Source organism: Quercus robur, chromosome 2 (genome assembly GCF_932294415.1).
Source record: "Quercus robur chromosome 2, dhQueRobu3.1, whole genome shotgun sequence".
NCBI classification, from domain to species: Eukaryota; Viridiplantae; Streptophyta; class Magnoliopsida; order Fagales; family Fagaceae; genus Quercus; species Quercus robur.
Window position 1 is genome coordinate 63,411,365 of NC_065535.1, and position 16,716 is coordinate 63,428,080.

General features: G+C 33.0%; 1 protein-coding gene across 11 annotated transcripts; it reads left to right on the forward strand.

Annotated features, from left to right (window-relative positions):
• The first annotated feature begins 451 nt into the window (after positions 1–451).
• Positions 452–7,022, forward strand: LOC126714423 (uncharacterized). Of its 11 annotated transcripts, none has more exons than XM_050414562.1 (9): positions 453–638; positions 1,853–1,896; positions 2,416–2,810; positions 2,898–4,946; positions 5,035–5,116; positions 5,317–5,383; positions 5,633–5,818; positions 5,903–5,963; positions 6,653–7,022. In XM_050414562.1, exons 3-9 carry the CDS (start codon positions 2,435–2,437, stop codon positions 6,808–6,810), a joined length of 2,979 nt encoding a protein of 992 aa, XP_050270519.1. In that variant the 5' UTR covers positions 453–638; positions 1,853–1,896; positions 2,416–2,434; the 3' UTR covers positions 6,811–7,022. The 11 variants fall into 11 exon arrangements, 8 of the variants coding, with proteins under 8 accessions (XP_050270521.1, XP_050270522.1, XP_050270523.1 ...); XM_050414563.1 differs by having other exon boundaries at positions 2,901–4,946; XM_050414559.1 differs by having other exon boundaries at positions 2,416–4,946.
• Positions 7,023–16,716: the final 9,694 nt, after the last annotated feature.

The window sequence follows — 16,716 nt, forward strand, 5'->3', positions numbered from 1 at the left end:
AGACATTTCTAATCAAACAATATATTTATAAAGACTAAAATAAAAAAATAACTTTCAAGTGTAGAGCAAATGAGAAATAGAACTTGATTTATATAAAAAGTATTGTTGTAGTTTCACTGAATAATAACAAGTTTTTAGCAATCTCAACCTACATAAATTGAAAAAAAAATTAAGTACAAGCATAACAAAAATTTAAGCACAGCCATAACACTGACACAAGACTTATTAATAAGACCCACCCACCAAAAAAAAAAAAAAAAAAAAAAAAAAAAAAAAAAAACAAACAAACAAACAAAAAACAAATCCTATCTATAACTAAAAAAAAACCTTGAAGGCCCAAACTTAACGCCCAGTCCAAGGAGGGTCCAGGCAGCCATAATGATAAACTGATAAGTGATAAACAAGTTACAAAACCAGCCAGGGAGGGCCCAAACAAACAAAGTTATCTTAAGTTCTTAACAAATAAAAGCCCAAATATTTATAATTTTATACCTGATTCCTGAACCTCAGAACCTGATACGGTGAGGTGAGGTGAGCAGTTGAGACTTGAGAGAGGCGGAGAGCAGAGAATCAGAGAGAGGCTGAGGCGGTTCAGCTGGAGACTAGAGAGAGGCGGAGAGCAGAGAGTAGAGAGAAAGGTAAAATTTTTAGGGTTTTGAGTGGATTTATTTGTTTTGATTTGTGATTGTTTTGTGGTTAATCTCTTAGATCGGATTTGTAGTTTATCTGGTTGATTTTTGGTCAATGATTTTGTTTAGAACCAATGTTTAATAGGATTTACCAAAATTTTTGTTTTTTTTGGTTAAAAGGATGTGCCAGATTAATTTTGTAATTCATTTGAAACTAAATATATATATATATATATATATATATATATTTCTTCCACTTGGGGGCCTTAGGCAATTGCCTAACTCGCCTAAGGGAAGGGCCGGCCCTGTAAATGGGTATTGAAATGGTTTGGTTCAATGAGTATGAGCATGATGTCCAATTACTCTATTTATCATTTACTTCTCTTTTTCACATTGGCTAATATGAGTTCACCTAGTGGGATTTCCAATCTCAGTAGTAGCTTTTCAAAGAAACATGATTAGAAGTGCTTGTTATGACTTTTAGTCTCATAATTTAGCTCTTACTATTACTTTTTAATCCTACTTAGTGCACAAAACTCCCACTTCTTCAGGGTGGGAAAGGTGATTGTTAAGTAGCCTTATCCCCAAATTTTTTTTTTTTTTTTTTTTGGAAAGGCTGATTTCTGAACTTGAACCGTGACTTTTACTTTTTCCCCCCAATAGAAAGTTAGATAGAAAAAAAAAGTTAGTTATCTATATAATCACATAGTAAAGAGAATTTTTGGCTATCACTATAAAATTTTTCCCTTTTCGATACTTAGATCAGTCTGTTAGCAAAGAAGGTTTCAATATCATCATAACTATAAATCTTGGAATGGTGTCCCATTATGCATTTTGTGGACAAGTTGGCAAGAGTGTAATAATAGAATTTTTGTGTGTAATGCCCAATTCATGTTATCAATCAAGCAGTCCTTGCTAAGATGTTTGTTTGAGTGGATGGTTGTCTTAGGTAACATTCCCTCTTGTTCTTTCTTAGAGTTCTTAGATAGCTTGCATTTGACTTCGTGATTCACCTTTGTGGTGTGCATGTTTTCTTGTTTGCGTTGAATTAAATTATTTTCAACTATAATAATAATAATAATATTTAGATTAATCAAATTGACTGTAGCTTAGTTATCTTAAGGAGTATTGTGATTACATAATTTTTTATTACATTTTCTTTAATTCACGTTGGCCCTAAGGTTGTAAACAGTGGATTAACTTTGGTTTTGTGGATCCTGTAGGTGAAAATATGCATAAATTTCTTGCAGAGTTTTCCATTCAAATGGTTAGTGTGGCTGGAGTTTGAATAAACAATCAGATGTGATAATTTTGTTTGGATGGTGACTGTGTTCAGATTTTGTAACTTATTATTTCATTGAAGCATCCACCTGATCCCTTGTAATTAAATGTTAATTGAAATTATGAATAGTGAGACCTGTCACCTGCTTATTTAATGGTGCAAGTGAATTTTGGCGAGTGAGCACTTGTCTTAGCAACCTCCTACGGCATCTTATGGAGCCTATAAAGGAGATTTGTTGGCAACTGGAATCCTTGATTTCAAATACTTGTTTATCACTTTATCTTCAAATTACTTGGGCAGGTTACAGTTCCTGGCCTTTTTTTTTTTCATGATTTACAGAGCTATATGTATAATTATTTGTATGATTAATGATCCTGAATTGTTGCTTAATTGACCCATATATCTTTTGCTGTTTGTTTATGCTTTCCTCTGTCTCTGTCTCTCTCTCACATGGAGGTTTTGTCATCTCATTTGAATCATTTTCCACTGTAAATAATTGTGCAGGGCGTATTAAGCGAAGGGAATGATAAAGGATCCCATAAAACATGTGGAACCCGATCCAGTTAGGGAAAATAATAGAAAACGCTCCATACATGAAAGTTATAAGGTCTTTAGGAATACTAATTCTTCCTCAATGGCCAAAAATGACGTGCAAGATACAATCTTAGAAATAGATCCGACAATGTGCCCTCCCTTTGCCGGTATTAAACAAACGGGCATAGAATCAACCCTAGATCCTGTGGAAGTGAATCTGTTGAATAGAAAGAAAAGGAGAAGGAAAAATCGGAAAAAGAAGACAAATGTACTTCAAAATAGTGGACAAGTTCAAAAGTTGCCAGAGGAAGGTTGCCCTACTAGCATCAATCATATGAGTAGTACATCAGAACTAAGTATATCAGGTGAAAGAAACTGTGAAGAAAAAGTTATTTTATTGGGCACTGATGAAACTAATTCCTTTTCAGTGACTAATCCTTCACAAATTCTAGCAGATGACAAATGTAAGGTCTTAACCAGCGCACATTCTTTTTCAATGCCAAGGAGTGAAGTGGAAGATACTATCTCAGGAGTAGAACAGACAAGCATGGAAGCAACCCAAAATCCTGCGGAAGTGAATCTGGTGAGTAGAAAGAAAAGGAGAATGGGAAGTCCTATGGCAACGACTAATGCACAGCAAAACAATGGACAAGATCAAAAGCTTCTAGAGCAAGGTTTTCTTACAAGCACCAATCACACGAATAATACATCAACACGAAGCCTATCAGGTGAAAGAAATGGTGTAGAAAAGGCTGTTTCATTAGGTACTGATGAAAATAGTCCTCTTTCAGTGATCAATTCTTCACAGAGTTTGTCACATGGCAGTTATAAGGTCTTCAGCAATACTAGTTCTTCTTCAATGGCCAAGAGTGAAGAGCAGGGTACTATCTTGGGGGTAGAATTTACACTGTGCTCTCCCTTTGATAGGATTGAACAAATGGGTGTGGAAACAACTCAAGATCTTGTAGAAGTGAATCTGGAAAGTCAAAAGAGAAAAAAGAAGAAAAATTGGAAGAAGCCTCCTAAGGCACTGCAAAATAGTGGACAAAGTCAAAAGCTGCTTGAGGAAGGTTGTCTAACTAGCACCAATCATATGAATATTATGTCAACATCAAGTTTGTCAGCTGAAAAAAACAATGGAGGAAACATTAGCTTGTTCGGAACAGAAGAAACTAATACTTCTCCAGTGGCTAATTCTTCACAAAGTTTATCACATGAAAATCATAAGGTCAATGTTAATTCCTTTTCAATGAGCAGGAGTGAAGCACAAGACACTGTTCCAGGGGTAGATTCAGCACTGTGCCCTTCCATTTCTAGGATTGAGGAGAGGGGCATGGAGGCAACCCAAAATCCTGTGGAAGTGAATCCGGGGAGTCTAAAGAAAAGGAGGAGAAGTCGGAAGAAGAAGCGTAATGCATTACAAAATAGTGGACAACCTCAACAGCTGCCAGAGGAACGTTTTCTGACAAGCACCAATCACATGAATATTATGTCAACAGTAGGTCTATCAGATAAAAGAAACAGTGAAGGAAAAGTGATTTCACTGGGCACTGATGAAACTAATACTTTTGCAGTGACTAATTCCTCACAAGGTCTGTCACATGAAAATTTTAAGCACTTCAACAATGCTAATTCTTTTTTGATGACCAAGAGTGAAGTGCAAGATACTACCCCAGGAGCAGATTCAACACTGTGCCCTCCCTTTGATGGGATTGACCAGTGTAGGGAAACAACCCAAAATCCTGTGGAAGTAAATCCAGTGTGTAAAAAGAAAAAAAGAAGGAAAAATCGGAAAAAGCACCCTGATGCTTTGCAAAATGGTGGACAAACTCAAAAGCTGCCAGAGGAAGGTTGCCTGACTATTGCCAATCATAAGAATATTATATCAACTGTGAGTTCATTAGATGAAAGAAATACTGAAGAAAAAGTTATTTCATTGGGTACTGGTGAAACTAACTCTTTCTCAGTGACCAATTCTTCAGCAAGTCTATCACGTGAAAATTCTAAGGTCTTCAGCAATACTTATTCTTTGCCAATAATGTGCCCTCCCTTAGCTGAAATTGAACGGGTGGGTTTGGAAACAACCAAAAATCCTGTGGAAGTGAATATGGTGATTAAAAAAAAGAAAAAAAGAAAAAGAAATAAAAAGAAAGAGCCTAATACATTGCATAATGGTGGACAAGCTCAAAAGCTGGGTGAGGACAGTTGCCCAACTAGCACCAATGATATGCATATTATGTCAAATCTAAGTCTATCGGATGAAAAAAATGGTGAAGAAAAGTTTTTTGCACCAGCTGGTGATAAAATTGAACAAGTTTGTGTTGCTGTTGCTGATGAAGGGGATAAAAACTCAGAGATTTCTCATATTTCTCTTTTGAGAGCACCTGTTGGTCATTTGAGGAAGAAGCTTCTCATTCTTGATATAAATGGGGTGCTTGCTGATATAGTTCTACCTGCTCCAAAGAATTGCAAACCAGACTTTAAATTTGCAGGACGGGCACGTGAGAATGATGTTGTATATATTTTTTCACTTATTAGATTCTATATAAATTTTATCCGTTTAATCTGATAAATGTCTTCTTATTTCAGTATTCAAGAGGCCATTCTATCAGGATTTCCTGAAGTTCTGCTTTGAGAGATTTGAAGTGGGCGTGTGGTCCTCAAGAGCCAAGTACTTTTCTGACAATGCTAACTGGATGTCATTCACTTCATCTCTTTATGTATCAGTTTCTTTTTATTTTCAGTTTTAAAAGAAACAGCTTCTGTCCTCTCTCTCCCTCATTTTGTTTTTCTTTTAAAAGCATGTGACTGCTGTTGCCAATCAGCTTAGTGTACAAGCGTTAATTGCAATTATTTATTAATTTTCTGAAGGAAAAATGTGACAAGGGTGATTGATTATTTGATGGGAGGTGTGAAGTGTAAGCTGCTACTTTGTTGGGTATGTACTTTTCATTTGTTTTCTTTGACATTTTTACAACCTCTGCCTTCTCATTTATCAATTTCAAGCGTCTTTCTGCCAATATGTTTGTGTTACTGTAACAGTCTAAATACATCTACATAATTCTATTGATATTCCGCCCCCCCACACCCCCCCCCCCCCCCCCCCCCCCCCCCCTTTCTTATGGTGGAGGAGGTGCCACCGTTTAAGCTAGAGCTCATTGGCTACATTGGCATTTTGTTTTCCCAGGATCGATCTCATTGCACTCCTACAAAGTTCAAGACTCTTGAAGACAAGCACAAGCCTGTGGTCTTAAAGGAGTTGACAAAAATTTGGGAAAAACATGACCCTAGTCTTCCATGGAAGAAGGGGGACTATAATCAATCAAATACGTTGTTGTTGGATGATTCTCCATACAAAGCATTGCTTAATCCTGTAAGTTGATCATCAGCTTTTGTTGTTCACCTTTTCCTGGGGGAGGCAATTATTTATTGATTATGTGATCTTTTGATCTTATAGCCGCACACAGCAATCTTCCCTGATTCATTCAATTTTCAAAATACGGGTGATAAATCATTAGGTAAGATGGCTTCTAACCTTATCAGCTTGGATTTTACTCTTCAGAAATGTATTGTATGTTACTCTACTCTGTAACTACTATCTTCATGCCTAACGGTGGCAAAAGGTGATGCTTGAGGCATGGTAAGAATAAGACCCTTAGATTATCCTAGTTCCCTTTCCTGCTGATTGCCCTACCTTTTGTTTGGATCTTAGAAAAACAAGGAAATATTAAGGTATATTGTTGAAATCCTTAATAAAAGAAGCTAAATTCTTTCCCCCTTTTTTTAGTTTATAAGATCTAAATGGAGCATAATTGTGGCAAATAATGGAAAATTAATTAATGCTCAGTAGGTACATCTTATGGGTGAGATCAAGTGGTTGGATGCTTGAGGCTGGGTTATAGATTCTACTGTGATTCGTTTTGGTTCATCTATAACATATCGCTGCAAGCCACATTGGGCAGTGATGCCACATTAATTAGATGGGATTTTTTCAATCAAAGAAAAGGAAAAAGAAAAAGGGAACTAAGAATTATTTGGATGTTCTGCTTTATTTGAATAATTGATCATTCTTACATGTAGTTTGTACAGAAAATTCAGTACTATCAATTTGAGCCACTAGCAATTTTTAAAATATGGACTGCATGTGAAATTATTTTCTGTAAATACCAGGTGAAATGATTAATGACATAAATGCTATTCATGGTAGGTGCTGGTGGCGAGCTTCGGGTTTATCTGGAGGGATTGGCTGAAGCTGAAAATGTACAGAACTATGTAAGGGAAAACCCTTTTGGTCAAAGAGCTATCACTGAAAGAAATACATCTTGGGAATTTTACGAGAGGATTATAAATTCGTTAAAATCCTAACTAACCACAAGATAAATGTGACTATCTGCTTTGCTTTGAGTATATGCACTAGAGAGAGAAAGCATGAGTGTTTATTTGCGGCTTTGTCAAGAGTCTTGTAACTCAATTGATACCACATGTTTTTAATTGAGACGTTTAGAGTTTAAATATCATTTTTGTTTTTATAACTATCGAATTATATATATTAAAAAAAAATTGTTTTCCCCCCCTAATTACTAACCTTAGCTTCCCTTGAAGCATGCTTTCATTATTTTTGGCAGCATGCTTTCCATCTTATTCCATCTTATTGATTGCATTGAATGGTGTACTTTTTAACAAGCTGGTAATAGTAGCACCATAATTGGATTGGCATCAGGAGTAACTCCCATTTTGAGGAACTCTAAAATCATCATTGTTCTCTTGTTTCGAGAATAAAAGGGGAGATTCATTTTTCATATTTAGATGGCTAATATTCTATGAGCAGCTGTGTTGGAAGGTTAGTTTAATGTTGTTTTTGCAACTGCCATTAGCTTTGCGTATGGGTTATGATAGCATATTTGTAAGAACCGAAGAAGCTATTTAGTTGGCAATAGCTATCCCATTGGAACGTAATCTATTTGCCGAGTATGTGTAAAGAACTTATATATTAGACTGATACTTGAAGGAGCATAATTTCAGTTAAAGCTTTCTCTTTGAGCCCAATTTGTCTTTAACAGTTCCATGTCGAAACATAATTTGATTGTTATTAATTTGTAATGAAGGGTTTGATGTAAGCATTTTCTTGACTTTGTACTACTCCCAATCCCAGTTCCTCTTGGAACCATCCTTGGGGGCTTTAGGCGGATTCAGTCACTCAACAATGGCTGCAAAAAATTAGAGCAAAACCCTGAACTCAGCCAACTTGCAAAAAGCTGGTCCATTTTGGGACAAGATTTCTTCTCATTTAAATCTTTTGATTCCATTTGATTTTTATTTTTTTAATTTTTTTTAGAGAGAGTTTCAACCTATAGCATTCGCTTATGATGATAATTTATTTGATTTTTAGTTAGATGTGAGACGTGTGCTATTTATTTGTTTTTGTATGGTTTATATGAATTTTTATAAGACCTTTTATTTTTTATCACCGCATACCTTTTTCTTTTATTTTTTATTTTTTATCTTCATCATCCAAGTGTCACTCATTTCCATTATTAGGATTTAGGAAAGTAGTGTGGATCATTCTTTTTATTCTTAGCATGTTATCAACATGACTCTTAGTTTGATTATCAGTTATGTTGTTAACTCTTGGCTGGTCTTCATATACAACTCATAGAACAAAATCTAATGAGAAAAAGAAATTAGTGGACGGCCCATTGCCAATGTAGAAATTGGAAATAAATACTCAGTATATTGTAGCACAGAGGGGTCATATATATAGAGAGAGACGAGATAACAAGTAATTACGAAGTACATTAATTAGCAGGCTAAAGAGTGGGCTTGGGTGATAGTTGATACATTAATAACACCGCCTTCAACATAAGTAATGTGCTTAGATCTAAGACAAGTAATGCACAAACCACTAGTTTGGGAATAATTTTCAAAATCTTGTCTTTGATACCATGTTGTACAGATGGGGCCTATGTATATAGAGAGAGAGATTGGATAACCAAAATAGTCTTAAAAATAAAATAATATGGTAGATTGTTGTCCAATAGTACAAGAAAGTACAAGGACAAGTATAGTGGACCCAAATAATGGGCTTGGGCCTAATACATTTTGCAGCCTAGTTGTGGAAAAGAGCTGACCACGTTTAAAATACTGGAGTTGAACCCAATCATGAGGGCAGGGACTACCATCTCCAAAATGTATATATATATATATATATATATGGGGGCGGGGACTACCATCTCCAAAATGTGTATATATATTTTTGGGTAGCATACATAAGTATTTAAAATGTGGTCCAAATATATATCAAAAAAAAAAAAAAATGTGGTCCAAATAACATACTTAAAATCCCCCAATATTTCAATTGCCACAAAGAGGTGAAAGAAAAAGAAAAATGAAATGGTCTGTTGGTCCATGATATGTGGCCCTCCTCTCAAAGCCGAAAAGGAAAGCAAAAAAGTTTTTAACATATATGTTTTAACAAATCAGAACCATAAAATTTTCCTATAAAAAAAAAATCTTCAAAATTTTAATAAAGATCGTAGTAAATACAAAGAACATATATATATTTTTTATTCTTCATTTTTTCCACTTGAATTGTATTAAATGGTTAATAAAGAGCAGAAGATCAATAGTCTATTAACCTATTAATAGAGTGGTTATAGTTTTGCTTACTCTTCTATCTCATAGATGAAACAAATATTTTCAGTCATGAATATAAAATTAGGCTTACAACAAAAGTGAACATGTGCCTTTGTGTTAGAACTCCTTTTTCTCTCCCTTGTATGTGTGTGTTTGTTTCTAAAAAAAAAAAGAAAAAAAAGTGAACATAATTTTGTAAGAGATTCTTTGATTTTGTATATTAAAAGAGAAATTGTTAATAATATTAGTAAAAAATCAATTCCATATGATATTCAAGACTTAAATTTTTTTTTTTTTTATACATTTCGATAGGCTATTAAAAGGAAATGTATTTAGAATTTTTTTTGTTTTGTTTTGTGTCTTTTCTTTAGTTTATATTTTCTTAACACTAAATCTGCTAGTTTGATTTTCATGTATTAATTTAGTTTTAAATGAATCTGATTTTTAAAAAACTTTTAGTCTATTTCTTTTTAATTTTAAATTCCAATTTTTTTTTTTTTTTTTTGTTGGTCATACTTTGATCCTTAAAATTTGAAATTCTAGTCTCGTTTCTGGGTTTATTATCGGTTGATTACAAAATAATAAATGACCTATATATATATATATATTGAGAGATAATAGTTTTAACATATAATATCTACTCTATAATGATTATTTCTTATTATCAAGTCAAGATATCAATTAATTTTTAATATAAGTGGGCTTTGAACTGTATATTTCATATTTGACGACAAGAGTGTTTTATATATAAGTGTTGCGAGTAGACTACATTGAGCAAATATGACACTAACGAGATACGATTATAAATGTTGAGATTAGCTAGACTACGTTGAGCTTATATGACACAAGAGTAATTTCACCTTCAACAAAAGCAACAAAAAAAGAAAATTGAGTTCCAATTGATACCAATAAATGATGACCATTGCATATTTTCTCACCATATCGATCACCTATAGCTAGCTGGGATCTGACAAAGTTGCTGACTATAACATTAACATCTTGGCCTAGCTAACCCTTCTTGACTTTGGCATGCAATCATGATATTTTCCTCAATTTTTCTACTTTACTGTAACACACAGATATTGATTGTTGACCCTAAACCCATTTGTGTCTAAATGCTTATTTCTCATCCAAATTCCTTTTCCACGTAAATTTCACACACACTACTACTCTTTCTGCAATAAAAACCATGACGTACACTACAGCAAATTATAGACAAGATCACATGTATCTTAACAAAATTTCAACAGGGCTGGTATGATAATAATAATGCTTGTTTTCCAAAACAAGCATCAATATGTCAGATTACTATAGGGACGTATAACAATATTTGGACCACAAACTAGATCAAGTAAATGTGAAGAGTGGTTAAACTAAGAAGAGCTTATAATAAAACTTTCCTAATTGTTTTTATTTTTAATCTTATAGAATAGAGATTCACAATCATGGCAGAAATTGGATAAACTAGTTAATAAGATAGGATCCAGGATATGGTAATTATAATATATAGTAAAATAAACTGGCATGTGAGTTGTGACATAGATGACTTTGGGAGTTGAGACTCTAACCTGGCAATTTTTTTTTTTTTTTTTTGAGAAACCACCTGGCAATTTGGTTGTATGATTTGTTCTTGACTTTTTGCAACTGTCGATCTTGGGAAGTGCAGGAATATTTATAGCCACGCTAATTGCATAAAAAATAACAAGATTTTAGTGGAAAAATATCATTTTCTTCGTACACCGTTACACGTGACGGTGATTAATTGTTTTTTTTTTTTTTTAAATGGCAATAATCTCTTCTCTTTTGGTGGGTTTAGATACTAAAAGCACAAGGTTTTGCTTTGCTTATTTGTTAAGGACAGGTCACATCTTTTTAAATAATGCTAAATAATTTAGGTTTCCTTCGCTATAAAGTTGTCTGAAAAAACAACTAGAAGCTATAGCCTGTAGTATATAGTATATTCCGTTCACTTTTGTGTTTGTTGATAATTAAATAAATAAATAAATATATATATATATATATAGCAATAAAAGATGGTTTCCAAATACAACTCTTTAAATTTTCTCTAATCATATATATATATATATATATTTTTTTTTTTTGACAAAAGAGGATGTTCAGGCCTTAAACCTCTTGTAATATCTGACTATTTCTTTGAGTGTGTACAGTCTCCTTTCCTTAGATGTATGCAGTTCTCTCATCCCATACACATCAGATTATTATAAAGAGGAATTCATAAGGATAACTCAAAGATACTAGAAAGAGATTTTGAAACTAGGATTTCTTAGGAATCGCTAAGCTAACCCGTTACAATTTTCTAATTATAATCTAAATATAAGATACATGGCATCTAAAAATTCAATGATATTAAAAACTTATGTAAACCTCAGTATAGGAAATCAAATAAGTGCTACATATCTTAGAAGTGGGTTAAAAATGAGAGAGAATTGAAAGGATTCAAAAATAGGAAAGGAATATTAATTATTGTGAAATTCAATTTTGGGGTTGTCTTTAACCCCAAGCAGCTTAGATATATTTGAGAATAAAATAAAAACACCAAGCAATTTCATGTGGAAAAGGGATAAGATGGAATCTTGATTCACCCCCACATTGAATGAACCCCCTAACGTCGTGGGACTCTCCCTTGTTTAATGGTCACACAATGGGGTCCTTTATATGAAACTCTCTTAGAATGTGGATAGGAACCTAACAATCACATTGGCTTGCTTTTGAATTCTCTCTTTCTCTCTTACTATAATTGTTTATTTGATTTAAATTATACCATTCATCTTGTTGACTTAAAAATAAAAATAAAAATAAAACAATTTTTAATGTTAATAATATATTGAAATGGTGATTTTATTTATATAGCGAGGGATGAGTGGGAGACATCATGTGCCCAATCATGGTAGGGGTGATGGGGTATAATGCTTCTTGGAACCTAGTTTAGGATGATGGAGATGACTTAGTTTTGGTCCCTGTCTAATGAAGTTAAGGGAACCCCTCATGTGATATCTTTACTTTTTCCATGTGCCTATGCATCCTTTTTTGCTATCTTATTTATTTCAACCATCAACATCATCACCCCCCTTCTTCCTCTCCCTCTTTACGCGTCCTAAACCATATTTTATGTCCAAGAGTGTGTCATATGAACTTATCTTATTGTTATTTTTTTAAAAATTATATATAAAAGTACACTTGTATTTAGGAAAAAAATCTATTTTAAAAAACTCAAAAATGCAAAAACACCTTCTTGAAATTTGAGCCAGTTACAAAACCACCTTCAATTTCTCTGTCTAATTATTCACATAATCATCATATGATCATATTAAGTAGACTCACCAACTAATTTGTATCACTGCTTACATGATCATTTTTCAATCCATAAGAGGTAATTAAATTATTCACAAGGAATGAACAATTAAAACCTTAAGACATGTTTTTGCAACTGACTCAAATCCCAAGAGGTGTTCTTATATTTGAACATTAAAAAAAAAACGATATTTAACTAAATAAACTACAACAAACAATCTCTAAGATAAATTAATAAATGTGTGGTGTGGAAAAGTGCATTGATGATTAATTAATATTCAATTAGTTTGAAAGTATCAAAGTTCATAAAGGATCCTTCTAATGAATTTACTTTGTTGTACTATTTAAGGAAAATGTCTATTTTGCTTCGAAAGTTCCCCGAGACACGCAAATACTGTATGAGTATGACTTCTACTGATACGAACATGACACATAGATCCGAGGACAGCCACAAACATGAGATGAGAGAAGTATATTTTTCATGCAATTAATACATCCCCAATATGAGAAATCATATAACATGTAATATGTTGTTCCACAGCTATGTACCAATAAATATTGGACTAAGAGAGGCCAACTTTGCAAATATTGACTTGGTTGGCAGTGAGTTGTATGGAAATCTGAAACCTAACCTGATGAGATGCGAACAATAACAAAGATAAATTAGAAGAAAAGATCAAATTAAGCACACATATACGGAATTATTTCAATTTTTATTATGAATAAAAGGAGTTACAGTGATATTATAAGTCTCTTTCAACAATTATTAAGGTTATATATAATATCTGTGAGATTACCATATATAATAGAATGATACCCAATCTCTTAACTTTTTTGCCTCACATGAAGTCACACTCACACCTTACGAGTTGGGCGACATTGCCCCCTGGCAACTTACTGTAAAGTTGGATATGGTTACCACCAAAAAAAAGAAAAAAGAAAAAAGAAAAAAGAAAAAAGAAAACAAAAAAAAGAAAAAAAAAAAAGAAAGAAATTAAAGAAAAAGAAGTAAAGTTGGATTCAAAAGATATGTGTAAGGTGTAATATAGATCGGCTTCGCACAATCCTCATTCTAATCAACATCAATGGTATATAACTATATAAATATTTTAAAATAATTTGATAACTGGGGAGAGAATTTGAATGTTGAACAATCACTATTGAATGACTCTTAGAGTTGTTAGTTGGGCACAAAATTCTTGACTAAGGAATACTACTTCAAAGGTGGAAGAATGAAGAGTGTTTTCAAAGGTAGAATAATGAGTTTAAGAATCTAGCTCAAGCTTGCAAGAATGCTTCTCTCTTAGAAATGGCCTACATGAGTGAGTAATATAATAGGAGAGAGACGACAAGGACATATGAATTTTTTTTTCTTGTCTTTAAATTAAGTTGTTCATTGAAGAGTTCGCTCAAGCGAGAGCAGTTCGCTTGAGCAAGATAGTTACGGATTGTTTGTTCATTTTGTCTATATATATATATATATATGTATGTATGTATGTATGTATCATTTTTGTAGAAAATGAGTGAGATAAATTTGTTTTTAGAATGTTTGTCCTAACACAAGTGAACTTTCAAAAGTGTCTTTTTATTATTAACTATTCATTGCTTAAAACCAAGGACGGAACCAGGATTCATACCTGGGGGGGCCAAAGCTTAAAACCAAAAAAAAATTTATGAAAATAAAAATTAACATTTATTTTATATTCAACAAAATACTACCTACAAAATAAGTATTTTTTAAACATTTCATATTATAAAACACATCAACAAGTATAACATACAAAATAAGTGTTTCTTATTTTGTGTGCGATTTTTGTTTAGTCTATATATATTTTTTTTTGGTTTTGTAGTTAAAGGGGCATAAATTTTATTTATTTATTTATTTTCTTGTAGGTCAATATCTAAATATTTTAGAGGAGGAGAGACAAATATATATATAAAAGGGCAAATCTTAATTTTTTTTATACTAGTTTTTTTTTTTTAATTGTGTGTGTGTGGGGGGGGGGGGGGGGGGGGGAGGAATGGCCCCCCTCTTGCATAGTGTAGGTCCGTCCCGGCTTAAAATTAAACATCCATATTCCATATATTTTTTTTATATAAAGATTTTGTTCTTCGAATAGGAATCATCTTCTAAAAGATCCTAGCTTTTGTGCTTTCGTGGGTCTTCGATATCCTTTTAGCTTCCTTGTTTGTAAACAAAGCAAATTTCAAATTGGTTTTTATTTCATGGCATAACTTATAACCATGCGTTTTGGATTTGCTTGAAATTCACTCCCAGAAATATAGCCATCTTTACCCCCTCATGCCAATCCCTTAAATTCTCTTATTTATGAACATTCGATCATGACAGGAGAGAAGGTTAAAATAGAAAAAACTATAATTGGATTTAGGGATAATTGGGCTTGACAATGTTGATTTAATCCAAATTTGAATTTATCTATATTTTTATGAAAATGTAAGTTTTATTGTAAAACCTCAACCAAACAATGTAATGATATTGAAATAGGAAATTTTCGATTAATTAAATTTTTTTATAAGTCCTTGGCATTCGAAGAAGTGTGAAACATGTTGTCAACATTGTTTTAGTAAGTAATGTTTCAGTTTTAAAACATAGTATGTGTAAAAAAATACACGGTGTATAACATGATTTTCCCTTTAAACTCTCTTTCTCTCTCTCAAAATTAGAGGGAAATAAAATAAACTGATTCATAGACAACACGCAAATCCAAAAGGCAAAGGGGCTCTAAGTCAGTCAGGGAGACCCATAAGCTACAAAATCCTGCACAAAAAATTATTCCTTAATTTCCTGAACTAGTGATTAACTGTGCTATGATGGAACGTGGATATAGGAGCTTCCTGCCGTCACAGCCAAAGGCATCGACAAATTTGGTTGGATGGCGATTGTTCTTAAAGAAGTTGATAAGTCCAACTGCATCAATCTCTTCTCAATTTTATCTTTTTGTCTTTCTTTAGAAGAGTTTCTTTTTCTTTCCATGAGGAATAAGACTAATGGACTATTCACAAGAATAATAGCAGTTAAGAGTAAACATTATAATTCACACAAACAATGACAGTTCAAAAAAAAAGTTTCCCATGGATTATGGGTAAAAAGTACTCTTGGCTGTCGATTCCAATTCCAACCAAAAACGAAAACAAAACAAAAACTATTATGAAAGCATGCATGCATGTACTGTCATATGGAAACAAAGAACAATAAAATGATGCGTATATATGTGAACATAATCACATCGATCTATCCTGGTTATGTAGATTATGAAGGACCACATCATCTTTTTCGAGTTCTACATGTAATCGATCAGACTCCTTAATCATGGTACTTGGCATGAGACAGTTTTGAGGAGATTCTTTTTTCATGTTGTCTTATTATGAGGCCATGATAGTCGTGACCAGCAATCCCATTCCTGCTCTTGAATTCGATGTAAAGAAGGCATCGTCATATGTATGTACTACAAATCCCATTTCACAAAAGCTGCAATGGCCTTTGGATTTCATTTAATGAACGTACTCTTTTTCTAATCCCAGAATGTTTCTCTTATAATAACTCACATTTACAATTAGTTGATGATCAGATCATGTCTCATGAAGTAAAGGCCACAAGTTCGAATAGGACCAATAAAACATAAAAATAAAAATAACTTACAAGAAAAAGACTACAATTCTCTCACTTTCAAGGGGTCCAAACTATGATATCTCCTGTCCCTTTCTTAAATGGCCCTTTCACTTTTATATATGTACATGTGATTTGTGTTGTTATCTTCAATTCTACTGCGGAGGGTTTTTGTGTGCATAGTAGATTAATGGTGGTATTAATTATAATGGTTAAGTAGGACTCCATCCTAAAATCCTCAAAATTAAGCATGATGATACAAGATGAAAGTTAAATATATGATATATATAGCAAGAAAATACTAAGAACAATCTATATCACATCACAAAAAAGAAGAAAGCAAGGCTATATATGGAGGGCACCTATTATTTTTTGCTTCTGGACAATTTTAGAAACCCTAGAGATCCAATAACTTCTACTTTTAGACAACATGGGTGTCTTACACATTAAAGACTAAGACTATATGGACCGCACATGCTACAATGTACAATGTACTAATATAAAGCAGAAAGATCTATATGATGATTTTCACAGTACTGGCGAATATCTTTATTTTTTTTGGAACATCAAGACAATTTTAACCAAGCAAAAAGAAAATGAACATGACAAAAATATTACGAGAAAATTGATGGAAGGTATAGTGAGTCTAGTACTCTCTCTCTCGATCTGATAGAATACTATGATATATAAAAAAATGT

Excerpts from the sequence above, each read along its gene's own strand:
- LOC126714423 (XM_050414559.1), top strand. The coding sequence starts at position 2,435 with ATGATAAAGGATCCCATAAAACATGTGGAACCCGATCCAGTTAGGGAA. Across the intron at positions 5,819-5,902 it reads ACAAAGCATTGCTTAATCCT|CCGCACACAGCAATCTTCCC; the intron begins GTAAGTTGATCA and ends TTGATCTTATAG. Across the intron at positions 5,964-6,652 it reads TACGGGTGATAAATCATTAG|GTGCTGGTGGCGAGCTTCGG; the intron begins GTAAGATGGCTT and ends TATTCATGGTAG.